Source organism: Sus scrofa, chromosome 6 (genome assembly GCF_000003025.6).
Source record: "Sus scrofa isolate TJ Tabasco breed Duroc chromosome 6, Sscrofa11.1, whole genome shotgun sequence".
In the NCBI taxonomy this organism is placed as follows: domain Eukaryota; kingdom Metazoa; phylum Chordata; class Mammalia; order Artiodactyla; family Suidae; genus Sus; species Sus scrofa.
In genome coordinates this window covers 45,104,697-45,116,919 of record NC_010448.4, presented here as the reverse complement: position 1 = coordinate 45,116,919, position 12,223 = coordinate 45,104,697, and the positions used below count along the sequence as shown (strand labels likewise).

Genomic DNA, 12,223 nt, shown 5'->3' with positions numbered 1-12,223 from the left:
AGAGCTATAGCTGCCAGCCTACACCACAGCCTCAGCGACACTGGATCCTTCCCATGGAGCGAGGCCAGGGATCGAACCTGTGTCCTTGTGGATACTAATCAAGTTCTTAACCTGCTGAGCCACAATGGGAACTCCTGACTTTACTTTTCAAAGCACGAATATGCAAGTCATTTGGTATATCCTGGATGATGGAGCCCCAAACATTGGAAACTGGGGCTCACCAGGCACAGTAGCAGCCTTACCTGGCAGTTTATTTTTACATTTGATTCTGATGACACAGGACTGAGAAAATTCCTGATTCATAATGAAAAGATCTTATGGGGTCCGGAGCTCTTAGAAAGCACTGGACCCTAAGCTATGAGGTAGGCACTTCTAGAAGCCCATTTTATTGAGGGGCACATGGGAGCTCAGAATGTGCTGGGGGTGGTGAGTGCTGCCTCTTTGCCTTTCTCAGAGAAACCGAGTCACACACTAGGCCACCGTGAACTTGCTCATGGGGATATACTTGAATTTAAAAGTAGATTAGGATGGGAGTTCCCGTCGTGGCTCAGTGGTTAACGAATCCGACTAGGAACCATGAGGTTGCGGGTTTGATCCCCAGCCTCACTCAATGGGTAAAGGATCCGGTGTTGCCGTGAGCTGTGGTGTAGGTCACAGATGTGGCTCAGATTCCGAGTTGCTGTGGCTGTGGTGTAGGCCGGTGCTACAGCTCCGATTAGATCCCTAGCCTGGGAACCTCCATATGCTGCAAGTGCAGCCCGAGAAAAGGCAAAAAAAAAAAAAAAAAAAAAAAAAGGTAGATTAGGATGAAATCCCCCCTTTCCCTGATGTATTTACAACCTGGTCAAATATGTGCTCAGGGAGGGGGTAGACGTTTCATTCCAGACCTGCAGAAAAGCCCGTTAAGCCAGTCGACCTGGAGGGACTCCTACGTGTTAAAATATGGTATGTGTATCATCTACACAGTGTTTCAAAAATTCTGGCTTGAAAAGCAAAGCTGTATCTTGTTTAGTAGTTTAGAAACCCCTTTACTAGTTTTTGTTTTTGGAAAGCATTAGATCATCTTTACAAACCTTTTTTTCAAACATTATAAAGATCCACATGGTGTGAAAATTTCTCTTCCTCTCGGCCCTCCATCCCACACCCCTTCTCAAAGGAATCCTTCGTCAGAAGAATGTATATATGATTTTCATAAAAATGAAATCACTCATGCATATTGTTTTGCTTCTTGCCTTGTTGACTTACAGCAGTGCGTGATGATCTGTGACGCATCTATACGCTGGAATACTTTGCAACAGTTTTTTGTTGGTTTTTTTTTTTTTGCCATTTTTTGGGCTGCTCCTGCAGCATATGGAAATTCCCAGGCTAGGGGTCTAATCGGAGCTGTAGCCGCCAGCCTATGCCAGAACCATAGCAACGAGGGATGCGAGCCTCGTCTGCAACCTACACCACAGCTCACGGCAACGCCGGATCCTTAACCCACTAAGCAAGGCCAGGGATCGAACCCACAACCTCATGGTTCCTAGTCAGATTCATTAACCACTGAGCCATGACGGGAATTCCTATTACAGATTTTTTAAAATGCATATATATATATAGGCTGTTGGGCAAATGAATGTACGAATGTGTTGTTGTTGTTTTGTTGTTTTATTTTTGGCCAAGCCTGTGGCATGTGGAAGTACCTGCCCCAGGGATCGGCCCCGTGCCACAGCCGCAATCCAAGCTACTGCAGTGACAATTCACGATCCTTAAACTGCTGCGCCACCAGAGAGATCCTAAAAGTATATTTTTTTTGTCTAAAGGTATATTTTAAAAAGCTGACACCCGAGTTCAGCATTTGCAGACCATCTGCAAACCAATGGAGTACATGAGGACTCTGAGAAATTTCATTTAATGGGGAAGGAAGCCACGCTCTCCTTGCAGAGCCTAATTGCTGTAAAATGGCCAAAGCGGGGGCCTGCTTCAGAGTCGACAAAACAGCAATGATGAGATTCTTAAACTGTTTGCTCTCACATACCCCTTAGCGTACTTGCTGGAAGCCTTTTTTTTTTTTTTTTGCATTTTTTAGGGCCACGCCTGCAACATGGAAGTGCCCAGGCTAGGGGTCGAATTGGAGCTGCAGCTGCCAGCCTACATCACAGCCACAGCAGCGCCAGATCTGAGCCATGTCTGTGACCTACACCACACAGCTCATGGCCACACCAGATCCTTAACCAGCTGAATGAGGCCAGGGATCAAACCCAAGTCCTCACGGATACCAGTCAGATTTGTTTCCTCTGCACCATGACGGGAATTCCCTTGCCAGAAGCTTTAGTCCCCAGTAGGTCTGTCACCTGTACTGGCCCAGCAGCCCTGCACTCTGACTTTCCCTTGATAAACAACCCCCCTTCCCAACACCACCTCAGGATGTCTCCTTAGCAGGAGTGGTAACCCAGGTGCCCTCTCTTCCCCAACTGAAGCGGGGGCCCAGAACCTAAACCAAGACAGTGAGCTTTAATCCCTGACCTTGGCAAAAGCTATTGAGAAAGAGGCCCTTTCTTGCTGCTGTGTTTCTTAGCAATAAGGATATGTCTGGTGTCGCCAGAGATATCCTGCCAGAGAATGAAGCAGGTTTCCTGGAAACCTAGCTTGAACCCCTGGATCCAGACATGCCTGAAGCCAGACCTACTGGCTCAGTTACATCAGCCGATACATTCCATTTTATGTTTCAGTCAGTGCCAGTTGGGCTTCTGCTACTTTCAGTGGAAGAGTTCTTATTCATTCGCCTTTGCCTCGGAAGAAAACAAGTCAACTCGTTCAAGCAGTATTTATTGACTATCCATGCACAGCCCTGTGCCAGGAGAAGCTGGGGACAAAAACTGACCATAACCGAGCTTGTCCCTCCCCTCAGGGCAGTCCCAGGCTATCAGAGCTTAAACAGACAATCACAAACTATTCAGTGATGACAGCGACATCCATCACGAAGGAGGAGCTCAGGGACTAGGAGAGAGGCATCTGTGAACAGGGTGTTGTCACTGGGGAAGGGCCACCCCCCAAAGACAGGACTTCGAGTTGACAATGAAAGATGGGCCAGGAATCAGCCAAGAGAAATGAAGTTAAGGGCTGAGTCCTTGCACACATGTCCAGGGGTTTCAGGGCACCCCAACTCCCAGCAGGGCTCAGCAACCTGCTAAAATATCTTCCGAGCAGAGGGTGGGAAGGGGAGAGGGGAGGCGGCCATCTCCGCGGGAGGAAGCAGAAGCAGGAAGAGGAGGCCAAGGTGCGCGCATGGCTTTCCCTTCTTGTTCCTCACAACGTGGTGTAGAAATACATGGCTATCAGCATCACCGGGAGCTGGAGAGGAGGCCGTCAGGTGAGGGGTGCTCCAGCCACACACCCACGTCCCACCCACCCTGGAGGCTCCCTGCTTCTCACCGTCCACATCAGGATGGCAAACCCAAACCACGAGATGCCCCATGTGTAGCTGTCGATGGCGTGGCCGATGTGTTCGAAGCAGCCCTGGGCAGCGGGGAAATGAGCAGTGGAGAAAACACCCAGGGAGGCTGGCTGCTGAAAGTCACTTCCTGTGACTTATCTTACCTTGAGGATCACCATGGGTGGGGGTTTCTCACCATGGGGTTCATGGAAGCATCTCCCTCCCTGGGTGGTTTCAGGGGGCCAGGGCTGTGACATAAACCCAGGAGGCCCTGCACTAGCAGGTGCCGCCCGGATGGTGGTCATGGCATTCTGAGGGTGATCTGGTTTAAAGCCAGCTTTCCATGCTGCCCCCAAGTTCCCAGGGTTTGAAATATGCCTTTAGGTTAGCCCAGTTCCAAGACCTTTTCTCATTTAGAGGTGGGGCCGCGTGGGGCCAGAGTCCCAAACTGGTCACCCTCATGCGGACCCCTGCTTGGCCCAACTTGGCAGCGGCCAAGAACGAAGGTTCTGGAGTCAGGGAGGACAGAGCTGGGGGCCACCTCTGCCAGTTGTTGGCTCTGGGGCCTGGGTATGATTCTGAGCCTCAGAGCCTCAGTTTTCCCATATATGAAATGGCCATGTGGACAGCCCTGCCCTCCCAAAGCAGATTCTGTGAGATAAAGCGTGGAAGCACTTGTAAGCACTCTGCACAGAGCTGGGGCTAAGGAACGGCTGGCGATTCTGTGGGCGGTGATGGTCTGTCCACAGGCCCCCCTCTCCATGACACCTGAGCTAAGGCAGGCCGCTCAGGGGCCCCCAGGCAGCCAAGGGCAGCCAGTGGGACCCCTGGGACAGTTCTCCTCCTAATCTAACCTCCTCTGTTTCCCTCTGTGCCTCTGCACCTGGAATTAAAGCACCTGGTTGGGGCCTGACCACCTGAACTCACGCCCTGCTCCATCCCTCACTAGGGAGGTTCAGCACCTGTAAAATGGGACAGTTATAACCTCGACCTCATAAGGCTGTGGTGAGAATTTCATTAGGTAAAAACTTCAAGCACCTAGAAGGAGGCTGGTGCAACAAAAATAAATGGCTGTTATTGATGCTGTGCCACTGCTACTGTTGCTCTTATCCCCAGACAACCTGGGAAAAGTTTCAGGTGCCAGGTCTGGATCAGACAGAGCTGGCGTGTCCCCCTGACTTGCAGAGGGAGGGAGGGAGGGCTGGAGAGCTGAAAGAGCCAAAGAGGTCGTGGCTCAGTGGGTTATAAACCCAACTAGTATCCATGAGGATGTGGATTCGATCCCTGGCCTCTCTCAGTAGGTTAAGGACCTGGCATTGCTGTGAGGTCACAGATGGGGCTTGGATCTGGCGTTGCTGCGGCAGTGGTGCAGGCCGGCGGCTGCAGCTCCAATTCGACCCCTAGCCTAGGAACTTCCTTATGCCAGGGGTGTGGCCCTAAAAAGACAGGGGAAAAACAAACAAAAAAAAAAGAGCCAGAGGGAGGGGAGAGAAAAAGAAAGCCAGACAGGGGTGTATGTGGGGTGGGGGATGACAGAAAGACAGTGGGAGGGAGGAAGCTGTAGCAGGACTAGGTAGGGCCAGATAGACAGCCAGACAGAGCAGGGAGGGGGAGACACACCTTGGTGAACAGGTAATCCAAGTGGCCCAGGCGGCAGCCCTCTTCATTGACGGGGATGAAGTTGCCAGTCCGTCGACAGCACAGTGGCGGCCAGGGGAACACCACCTCCGGGGTGGAGGCCCGGAAGGCCGATGTGAAGTTCACCCAGTCCATGGGACCTGACGTGCCGCAGCACTCTTGCTGGAGAAAGAGGTGGGGGTCGGGGGGGGGTCCGGCTCAGAGAGGACAGCCGTTCCCCTGAGGTCACACAGCGGAAGAAGGACGGGGTTGGCCTGCCCTGCAGTGGGGCCCAACTTCCCCACGCCCTGGGTCTCAAAGACAGGCAGAGGTGTCTGTGTGAGCACAGGGCAAAAGGTACTTATTCCAGCGCCTCGAGGTTGATGGGGGTTTGGATTACACCCACGCCCGTGATACATTTTTTTAAAATTTTGGAATTAGTGGTCAACAAGGTCTGATGTGAATGACACCAAAAGGCAGATTTTTGGCTTCTCTTGGGTGCTGTGGGTTTTTAATTTGTGGCTCCTTCAAACCGGGTTTCCAGGAGTTCTTGTCATGGCTCAGCGGTTAATGAACCTGACTAGCATCCATGAGGATGTGGGTTCAATCCCTGGCCGTGTTCAGTGGGTTAAGGATTCAGCATTGCCATGAGCTGTGGTGTAGGCTGCAGACGCAGCTCGGATCCTGTATTGCTGTGGCTGTGGCGTGGGCCGGCGACTGCAGCCCTGATTTGACCCCTAGCCTGGGAACCTCCATATGCCATGGGTGCAACCTTAAAAAGACAAACAAATTAAAAACAAAAAAACCTGGGTTCCAATCCTGGTTAGCTGTGTGAACCAAACTGGGACCTCAGTTCCCTTGGGTCATCAATATTCTCCTCTTGTGCCGACGTATCCTGCTGAGTTAAATGAGGAATTTGGCTTCTTACCGGCAGCCTGGGTTTGGGTCCTTCTGGTTCTGTTGACCTACCAGCTGTGTGGCCTCGTGCTAGCCCTCAACCTCCTGCCTCCGTTTCGTCATCGCTAAAGGGCTAAAGCGCTGATCTCCCTTAAGGGCTGTTGCGAGGATTCAAAAAGCTTGCCAGTGTTTGGGAAAGTGATAAATACAAGACAGAGCTCTTTAATGTGTGTGGTTGTTACTCTTATCATTATTATTAAGGCAGCACATGCAATGGTGAAGAGCAGGGGCTCTGGATCCAGGCTGCCAGGGTTTCCATGCCAGCTCTGCCCTTAACCAGCCAGATGACCCTGAACAAGGGACTTTTCTTCTCTGGGTCTGTTTTCAACTGGAAAATGGTGATGACCAGAGCCCCTCCCTCATAAGAAGCACATGAGTGGGTATCATCTACCAGTGGGCATCTGGGGAGCCCTATCTACCTCGGGGGCCCCGGGTCCTCCAGCCGTCCCCCCCCCTCCGCCCTCCCCCACCCTTGCTCACCTCAATCATGACGCGGTCCCAGAGGCGGGTCAGTTCCCGGCCCTGGTCCGAATCTGCACTGTAGAAGGTCAGCATCTGCTTGGTGATCAGGGACGGGTTAGACACCATCTGCGGAGGGCAGGGAAGGGCAGGGTCCAGCGGGGCTGGGTGAGGAGAGATGGCCCTCCACCCTCAGCCCCAGACCCTCACCAACTCCTCCCCCCACAAGCCACGCCCTCTGCCGCCCCCACGTGCCCCCGCCCAACTCACGTAGTCTCGGTGGGTATAGGACGTGATGCAGGAGGCGCACTCGAAGATGTAGACGATGAGCATGAGCACCAGGTACTAGAAGCAGAGGGAGGGAGGGAGAGACAGAGGTACAGCTTCGTCAGGGCACAGCCCTTGAAGCCACACCGCTCCAGGGATGGATCCGTGGATAAAAATGCAATTAAAAAAAAAATTTGGAGTTCCCTGGTGGCTCAGCGGGTTAAGGATCCAGCAGTGTCACTGCTCAGGTCGCTGCTGTGGTGCAATGGGATTGGCAGTGTCTCTGGAGCGCTGAGTCGAAGGTTCGATACCCAGCTGGCACAGTGGGTTAAGGATCTGACGGCAGCTGCGGCATAGATCACAACTGTGGCTCAGATCTGATCCCTGGCCTGGGAAGGCCACAGTCCACAGGCTAGCTAAAAAAAAAAAAAAAACCCAAACCTAAAAACTAACCCCCCCCAAAAAACAAAAAATCAAATATCTACTTGGTCGCTATACAGGTGTTCACTGTGCAAGTATTTCGCCTTTTGAGTATACTGAATTTTTTAATAATAAAATGTGGGAGGAAATAAAATCAACAAAACCATATGTAAAGTACTCCCCAAGGTTAACTAATAGGCTTGCATGCAGTAACATGAATGTCTACTGCAGAAAAGAAAGAAAGAAGGACATTATCAAGACAACCAGGGACATTTGAACACACACTGGGTATTGGAAATTAGCTACGGGTGGACTAGGGTGAATTTTGCAGGATGTGCCTGGGGTATGGTAGTTGTGCAAACAGCAACAACAACAAAAACCTAAAAAAGCTATTTGATTGGTGTTTAATGAAAATGATTTTACTGCTCCTCAGCTGTCCTCACCCTTCACCCTTAAAGCAATGGGTGGGGGGTGGGGGGTGGATTTGCCAACTCCACTGCCAAGACCACACGATGTGGTCCAACACGCCTGGCTGCTTTCAAACAACATCCTTAATGCTCAGAGAAATGCGCACTCAAATATTTACAGGTAAGTGACCTGGTGTCTGGAATGTGCTTCAAAATCCCCCCAGGAGAGAAAAATGCGGGCAGGCAGAGGGTGGGGTAGAGGAGGTGGCACTGGCCAGTCCGCTGGTGATATTGTTGAAACCAGGTGATAGGTGCATTCATCCCACTCTAGGCTGTTTGAAATTTCCCATAGTAATTTTTAAAAGATTCTGTGTCTTCGTTAATGACCAAACAAGAGACAGACAACAGACATTTTTCCTTTTATAAGTTGAGTGAACTTTTAAGGTTTTGGTTAAATAGTTATGCCAGATAATTAAATGCATGAAAGGAAAAAAGAAGGAAAGGAAAAGAGCCTTTCTATGACTGCATCTTTTTTTTTCTGCTTTTTTTTAGGGCCACACCTGCAGCATATGGAGGTTCCCAGCCTAGGTCGAATCCATCACAGCTGCAGCAACGTATCTGCAACCTACACCACAGCTCACAGCAACACCGGTTCCCCAACTCACTGAGTGAGGCCAGGGATAGAACATGCATCTCCATGGTTACTAGTTGGGTTTGTTACCACAGAGCCACTATGGGAACTCAGGAACTTCCATGGCTACATCTTATTCATAGCAAAGCCAAAGTCCTTACCAAGGCTCCCGGTCCCAGCTGATTGTCCCACCTCCCCTCTCCCCGGCTTAGTGCCCTGCCCACCCTGAACTGTTCTCCTCCCAGACCGCCCTCAGCTCCCCTCTGTCACCCCCACCCCCACTTGGCTCCAGCCACGCTGTACTCCAGTCCTCTCACCTTTGCTCTTACTGTTCCCTCCACTGGAATGCTTTTCCTGCAGATACGCAGGCTGCTCACTCCCTTCCTCCCCCACTACCACCCAGTCTTCGCTTTCTCTGACTGCCCTTCCCCAGCTCCCTTCCCTAGTCACTGCCTCCCCCTCCCCCTAGGCAAGGGCCTTTATGCTTTGCTCAGTAGATAGCCCAGTGCCTAGCATGGGCTTTGGCACATGGTTCTTGCTCAGTAAACTTGTGGATCAAATCAGTAGCTGCTCCTGGGAATCCAAAAGGCCCTCGGCCGTGGAGGAAGCCAAGGGTTGGCTCTGTGTCCGTGGGGCTAGGATTGGAATGCCTGCTCTCCCTCTCAGCTGGGCTCTTGGCCTCTTTGAACCTCAGTTTCCTCGTCTGGTCAATGGGTAGAGAAACACTTAACTTCTGTGAGGATGGAAGGAGTTCATCTTCTAAACAGCCCGGCCTAGTGTCAGGCCCATGAAAGGGACTTGGAGAGTGTGGCCTATTGCTGTGGGCAGAGATTAAGAGCACAGGCCCGAGCGCTGCAGTGCTCAGGTTTAAATCCTAGCTCTGTCACTCACTTGCTATGCCACCCTGGATAAGCGGATTCACTTCTCTGAGCCTCAGTTTCAAGTCTTATCAAATGGGCTCATGATGCTGCTGATGAGGATGATGATGGGTTGTGAGGAACAAACAAACTAATCTACATGGAGCTTGTAGGATGTAATGAGTGCTCATTAAATCGTAGCTGTGTTATTATTATTGTCCAGCTCATCCAGCTCACAAGCACAGACCCCGGAGACCAACCAGCTGTGGTTCAGATCTCAGACCTGCAATTCAAGAGCCATCCTCCTGTGCGGAGCTTCCTCCCCTGCCTCCCAAGCCCTGGTTTTCTCTGTAAGATGAGGGTAAGAGCTGAGCCTCAGTTACTAAGTGACAGGCAGATGACATGAAATGACTGCCACGAGGCCTGAGTGTGGAGCCGTGCTGACCGCATTCTAGCGGCTGTGGTGTGGTCGTCATTGTGACTCTGTGAAGATGATCTTTGCGCCCAGCGAGCCCCTCCCCATCCCGTCCTCCCAGGGCCTCACCGTGAGGATCATGGAGCGGCGGCGGCAGAGCGCTGCGCCCACCCCAAAGCTGGCCACCACGAAGAAGGAGAAGCCGCAGAAGATGGCGATCCAGGCACCAGCGAAGACGTCATCCTTGCCTGAGACGCCCATCAGCGGGTACACGCGGTACTGGTCGGCTGTCACCCATATCGTTTCAGCAAACAGGGCCAGGCCTGACAACTGGACAGGGCAGCTGGTTAGCGAGGCCTGCGCAGGGGCAGCTGCCTCAGCAGCATGAGTCCCCGTGAGCCGGTGCCCTCCCCGTTCTGAGCCCCCTCTGCCCCATCGGTAAGGAGGACAAGAAACTAGGGTGACAAAGACACCCCTTCCATGAACAGGCATGAGGCTGGGCAGGAGGCCAGAAGGGAATGGAGGCCCCAGCCAGACCCCTGGCCCCTACCCACTCCCCAGGTGCCAGGGGTTTCGAGGAGATGCTACATGCAAAGCCTGGAGAATGTGATTGGCACCAAGGAGGTGCTGGGTACCCGCCTTTGCTGAAGAGTGTGGCTACCTCCTGAGGAGGGGAATCTGGCCATGGCAGGAATAATTACAAATGTATCAACTCTGTGGTCCAGCAATTCTACCTGCAGGACTCAATCCTACAGGCACAGCTGCCCATGCAGCGAATATCACAAATGCACAGGGTTATTCCCTGCAGCACTGCATGTAAGCAGCTGGGATGCCACACAGCGGAGCACTGCACAGTTGTGGAAAAGGGCAGGGAGGCTGAGGACCCATGTGGAGTGACCCACAGACAACGTGAGCAGGAAGAAATGGGAAGCATGGAATAGGATGCAGAATGAGCTACATTTTGGACAAAAGAGGGGAGAAAATAGATAACAAGAAAGAGTAGAAAATAGGTATATATGTTCCTTTTCCTATATTTGCTTAAAGAAATATTGGAGAGGAGTTCCCTGGTGGCTCATCAGGTTGAGGACCTGGTGCTGTCACTTTTGTGGCTCAGGTTCAGTCCCTGACCCGGGAACTTCTGCATGCCACCAGTGTGGCATATATATATATATATATGGCATATATATATATAAAATGAGAAACTAAAAATCTGGCTACCTATAGTGATGGAGAACAAGGTGAGAAGGTGAGAGGAAGACCTCAGCGGATACCTTTGCCAAAAATCAGACTACCAGTCATAGAGTACTTACTGTCTGCCAGTCATTGGTCCTTGAAACTGCTTTCTGTGCACTAACCACTGTTGTTACCAGCTGTCCTGACTAGTGCTGTGGCCACTGCAGAGAGCAACCATGTGTGCCAAACTCTGGCCAAAGCACAAATCCACTAACTCATTTTCTCCTCTCAGCACGCCTACTGTATCTCCATCTTACAGATGAGGACACTGAGGCTCCAGGTCCTACAATAGAAGGTGACAAAGCTGAGATTTGAACCCAGGTTTTCTGGCTCCGGAGCCAGGTACAAGAATCACATACTTGGAGTTCCCATCGTGGCTCAGCGGTTAACGAATCCAACTAGGAACCATGAGGTTGCGGGTTCCATCCCTGGCCTTGCTCAGTGGGTGAAGGATCCGGCATTGTGGTGAGCTGTGGTGTAGGTCGAAGACGCAGCTCGGATCCTGCGTTGCTGTGGCTGTGGCATAGGCTGGTGGCTACGGCTCCGATTAGACCCCTAGCCTGGGAATCTCCATATGCCACGGGAGCGGCCCAAGAAAATGGCAAAAAGACCAAAAAAGAAAAAGAAAAAAAAAAAAAAAAGACAAAAAGAATCACAAAATTAAAAGGCATTGTTATTATTCATTACTGTGGGCCCCCTGTGTGCCAAGCAGGCATGTCAGGTCCAGATCACACTCATGATGATATCTGGCCCTTGTCAAGCACTTTTTCGGAGCTGAGGGTCATACGTGGACTAATCCACACAACAATGCCCAGAGTGAGTACATGATAGATGGGGAAATAGGCAGAGAGAAGTCAGATCACTTGCTCAAGATCACACCGCTGGGGAGAGGAATAGCTGGGATTTTCTGACCTGAGAGCCAGATGGCATTGGCCATCGGGGGAATCCTGGGCCCCCAGCCACCCGACTCCCAGCCTCAGGACCACCCCCTCCTTCTCACCCTCACAGTGGGCTCCCGGCAAAGGTGTGGGGGGGTGTCTCACCAGAATAATGATGTTGCCCACGACCAGCAGACCCACCACAACCGGAGACCCCTTCTCCCCCTCTGCTGCCGCAGAAGCCATCGTCCTGCCTGGGACACCGGAGCAGGGGTGAGGTCAGGGAGAGGCCAAGAAGGGAGGGAGGGCCCAGCCGGACCCACTGCTCCCCTTCCGTATCCCAGCTAACAGGGGCTGCTCTCAGCTTTCTGCTGGGCCCAGGCTGGTAGCCAGTGTGCCCAGCCTCCCGCAACGCTGACAGTGGGCCATTTTACAGAAGAGGAAACAGAGGCTCAGGTGGAGCAGTCACCAGCCAGAGCTCAGGGCTGGCCTTCCCTGAGCCTCAGACCCCCTCAACTCCCCATGCCCATGCAGAGTGCCAGCACCCCTTCCTCACCTTCTCCGCCAGGAGCCTCTCTGGGTGGCCCCTCCCACAGTGGCTCCCTATATATGCCCAGGCCCCTCCTTGGGCCAGTTTCCTGGAAGCGAGGAGGGGGTCCTGACCAGG

At 52.1% G+C, this 12,223-nt stretch overlaps 1 protein-coding gene across 1 annotated transcript; it reads right to left on the bottom strand.

Annotated features, from left to right (window-relative positions):
* UPK1A (uroplakin 1A) lies at positions 3,289–11,802 on the bottom strand. Its single transcript, NM_001123211.1, has 7 exons — positions 11,722–11,802; positions 9,575–9,775; positions 6,719–6,793; positions 6,470–6,577; positions 5,036–5,215; positions 3,415–3,498; positions 3,289–3,333 (listed from the first exon to the last, which is right to left on the bottom strand). The coding sequence occupies exons 1-7, from the start codon at positions 11,800–11,802 to the stop codon at positions 3,289–3,291; spliced, it is 774 nt and encodes a 257-aa protein (NP_001116683.1).

Bases quoted from the DNA above. Each gene is read 5' to 3' on its own strand.
- UPK1A (NM_001123211.1), bottom strand. From the start codon at position 11,802: ATGGCTTCTGCGGCAGCAGAGGGGGAGAAGGGGTCTCCGGTTGTGGTG. The intron at 9,776-11,721 runs GTGAGACACCCC...TGCCCTGTCCAG, and splicing joins TGGGCAACATCATTATTCTG to TTGTCAGGCCTGGCCCTGTT. The intron at 5,216-6,469 runs GTGAGCAAGGGT...CTCTTTCTCCAG, and splicing joins GGGACCGCGTCATGATTGAG to CAAGAGTGCTGCGGCACGTC.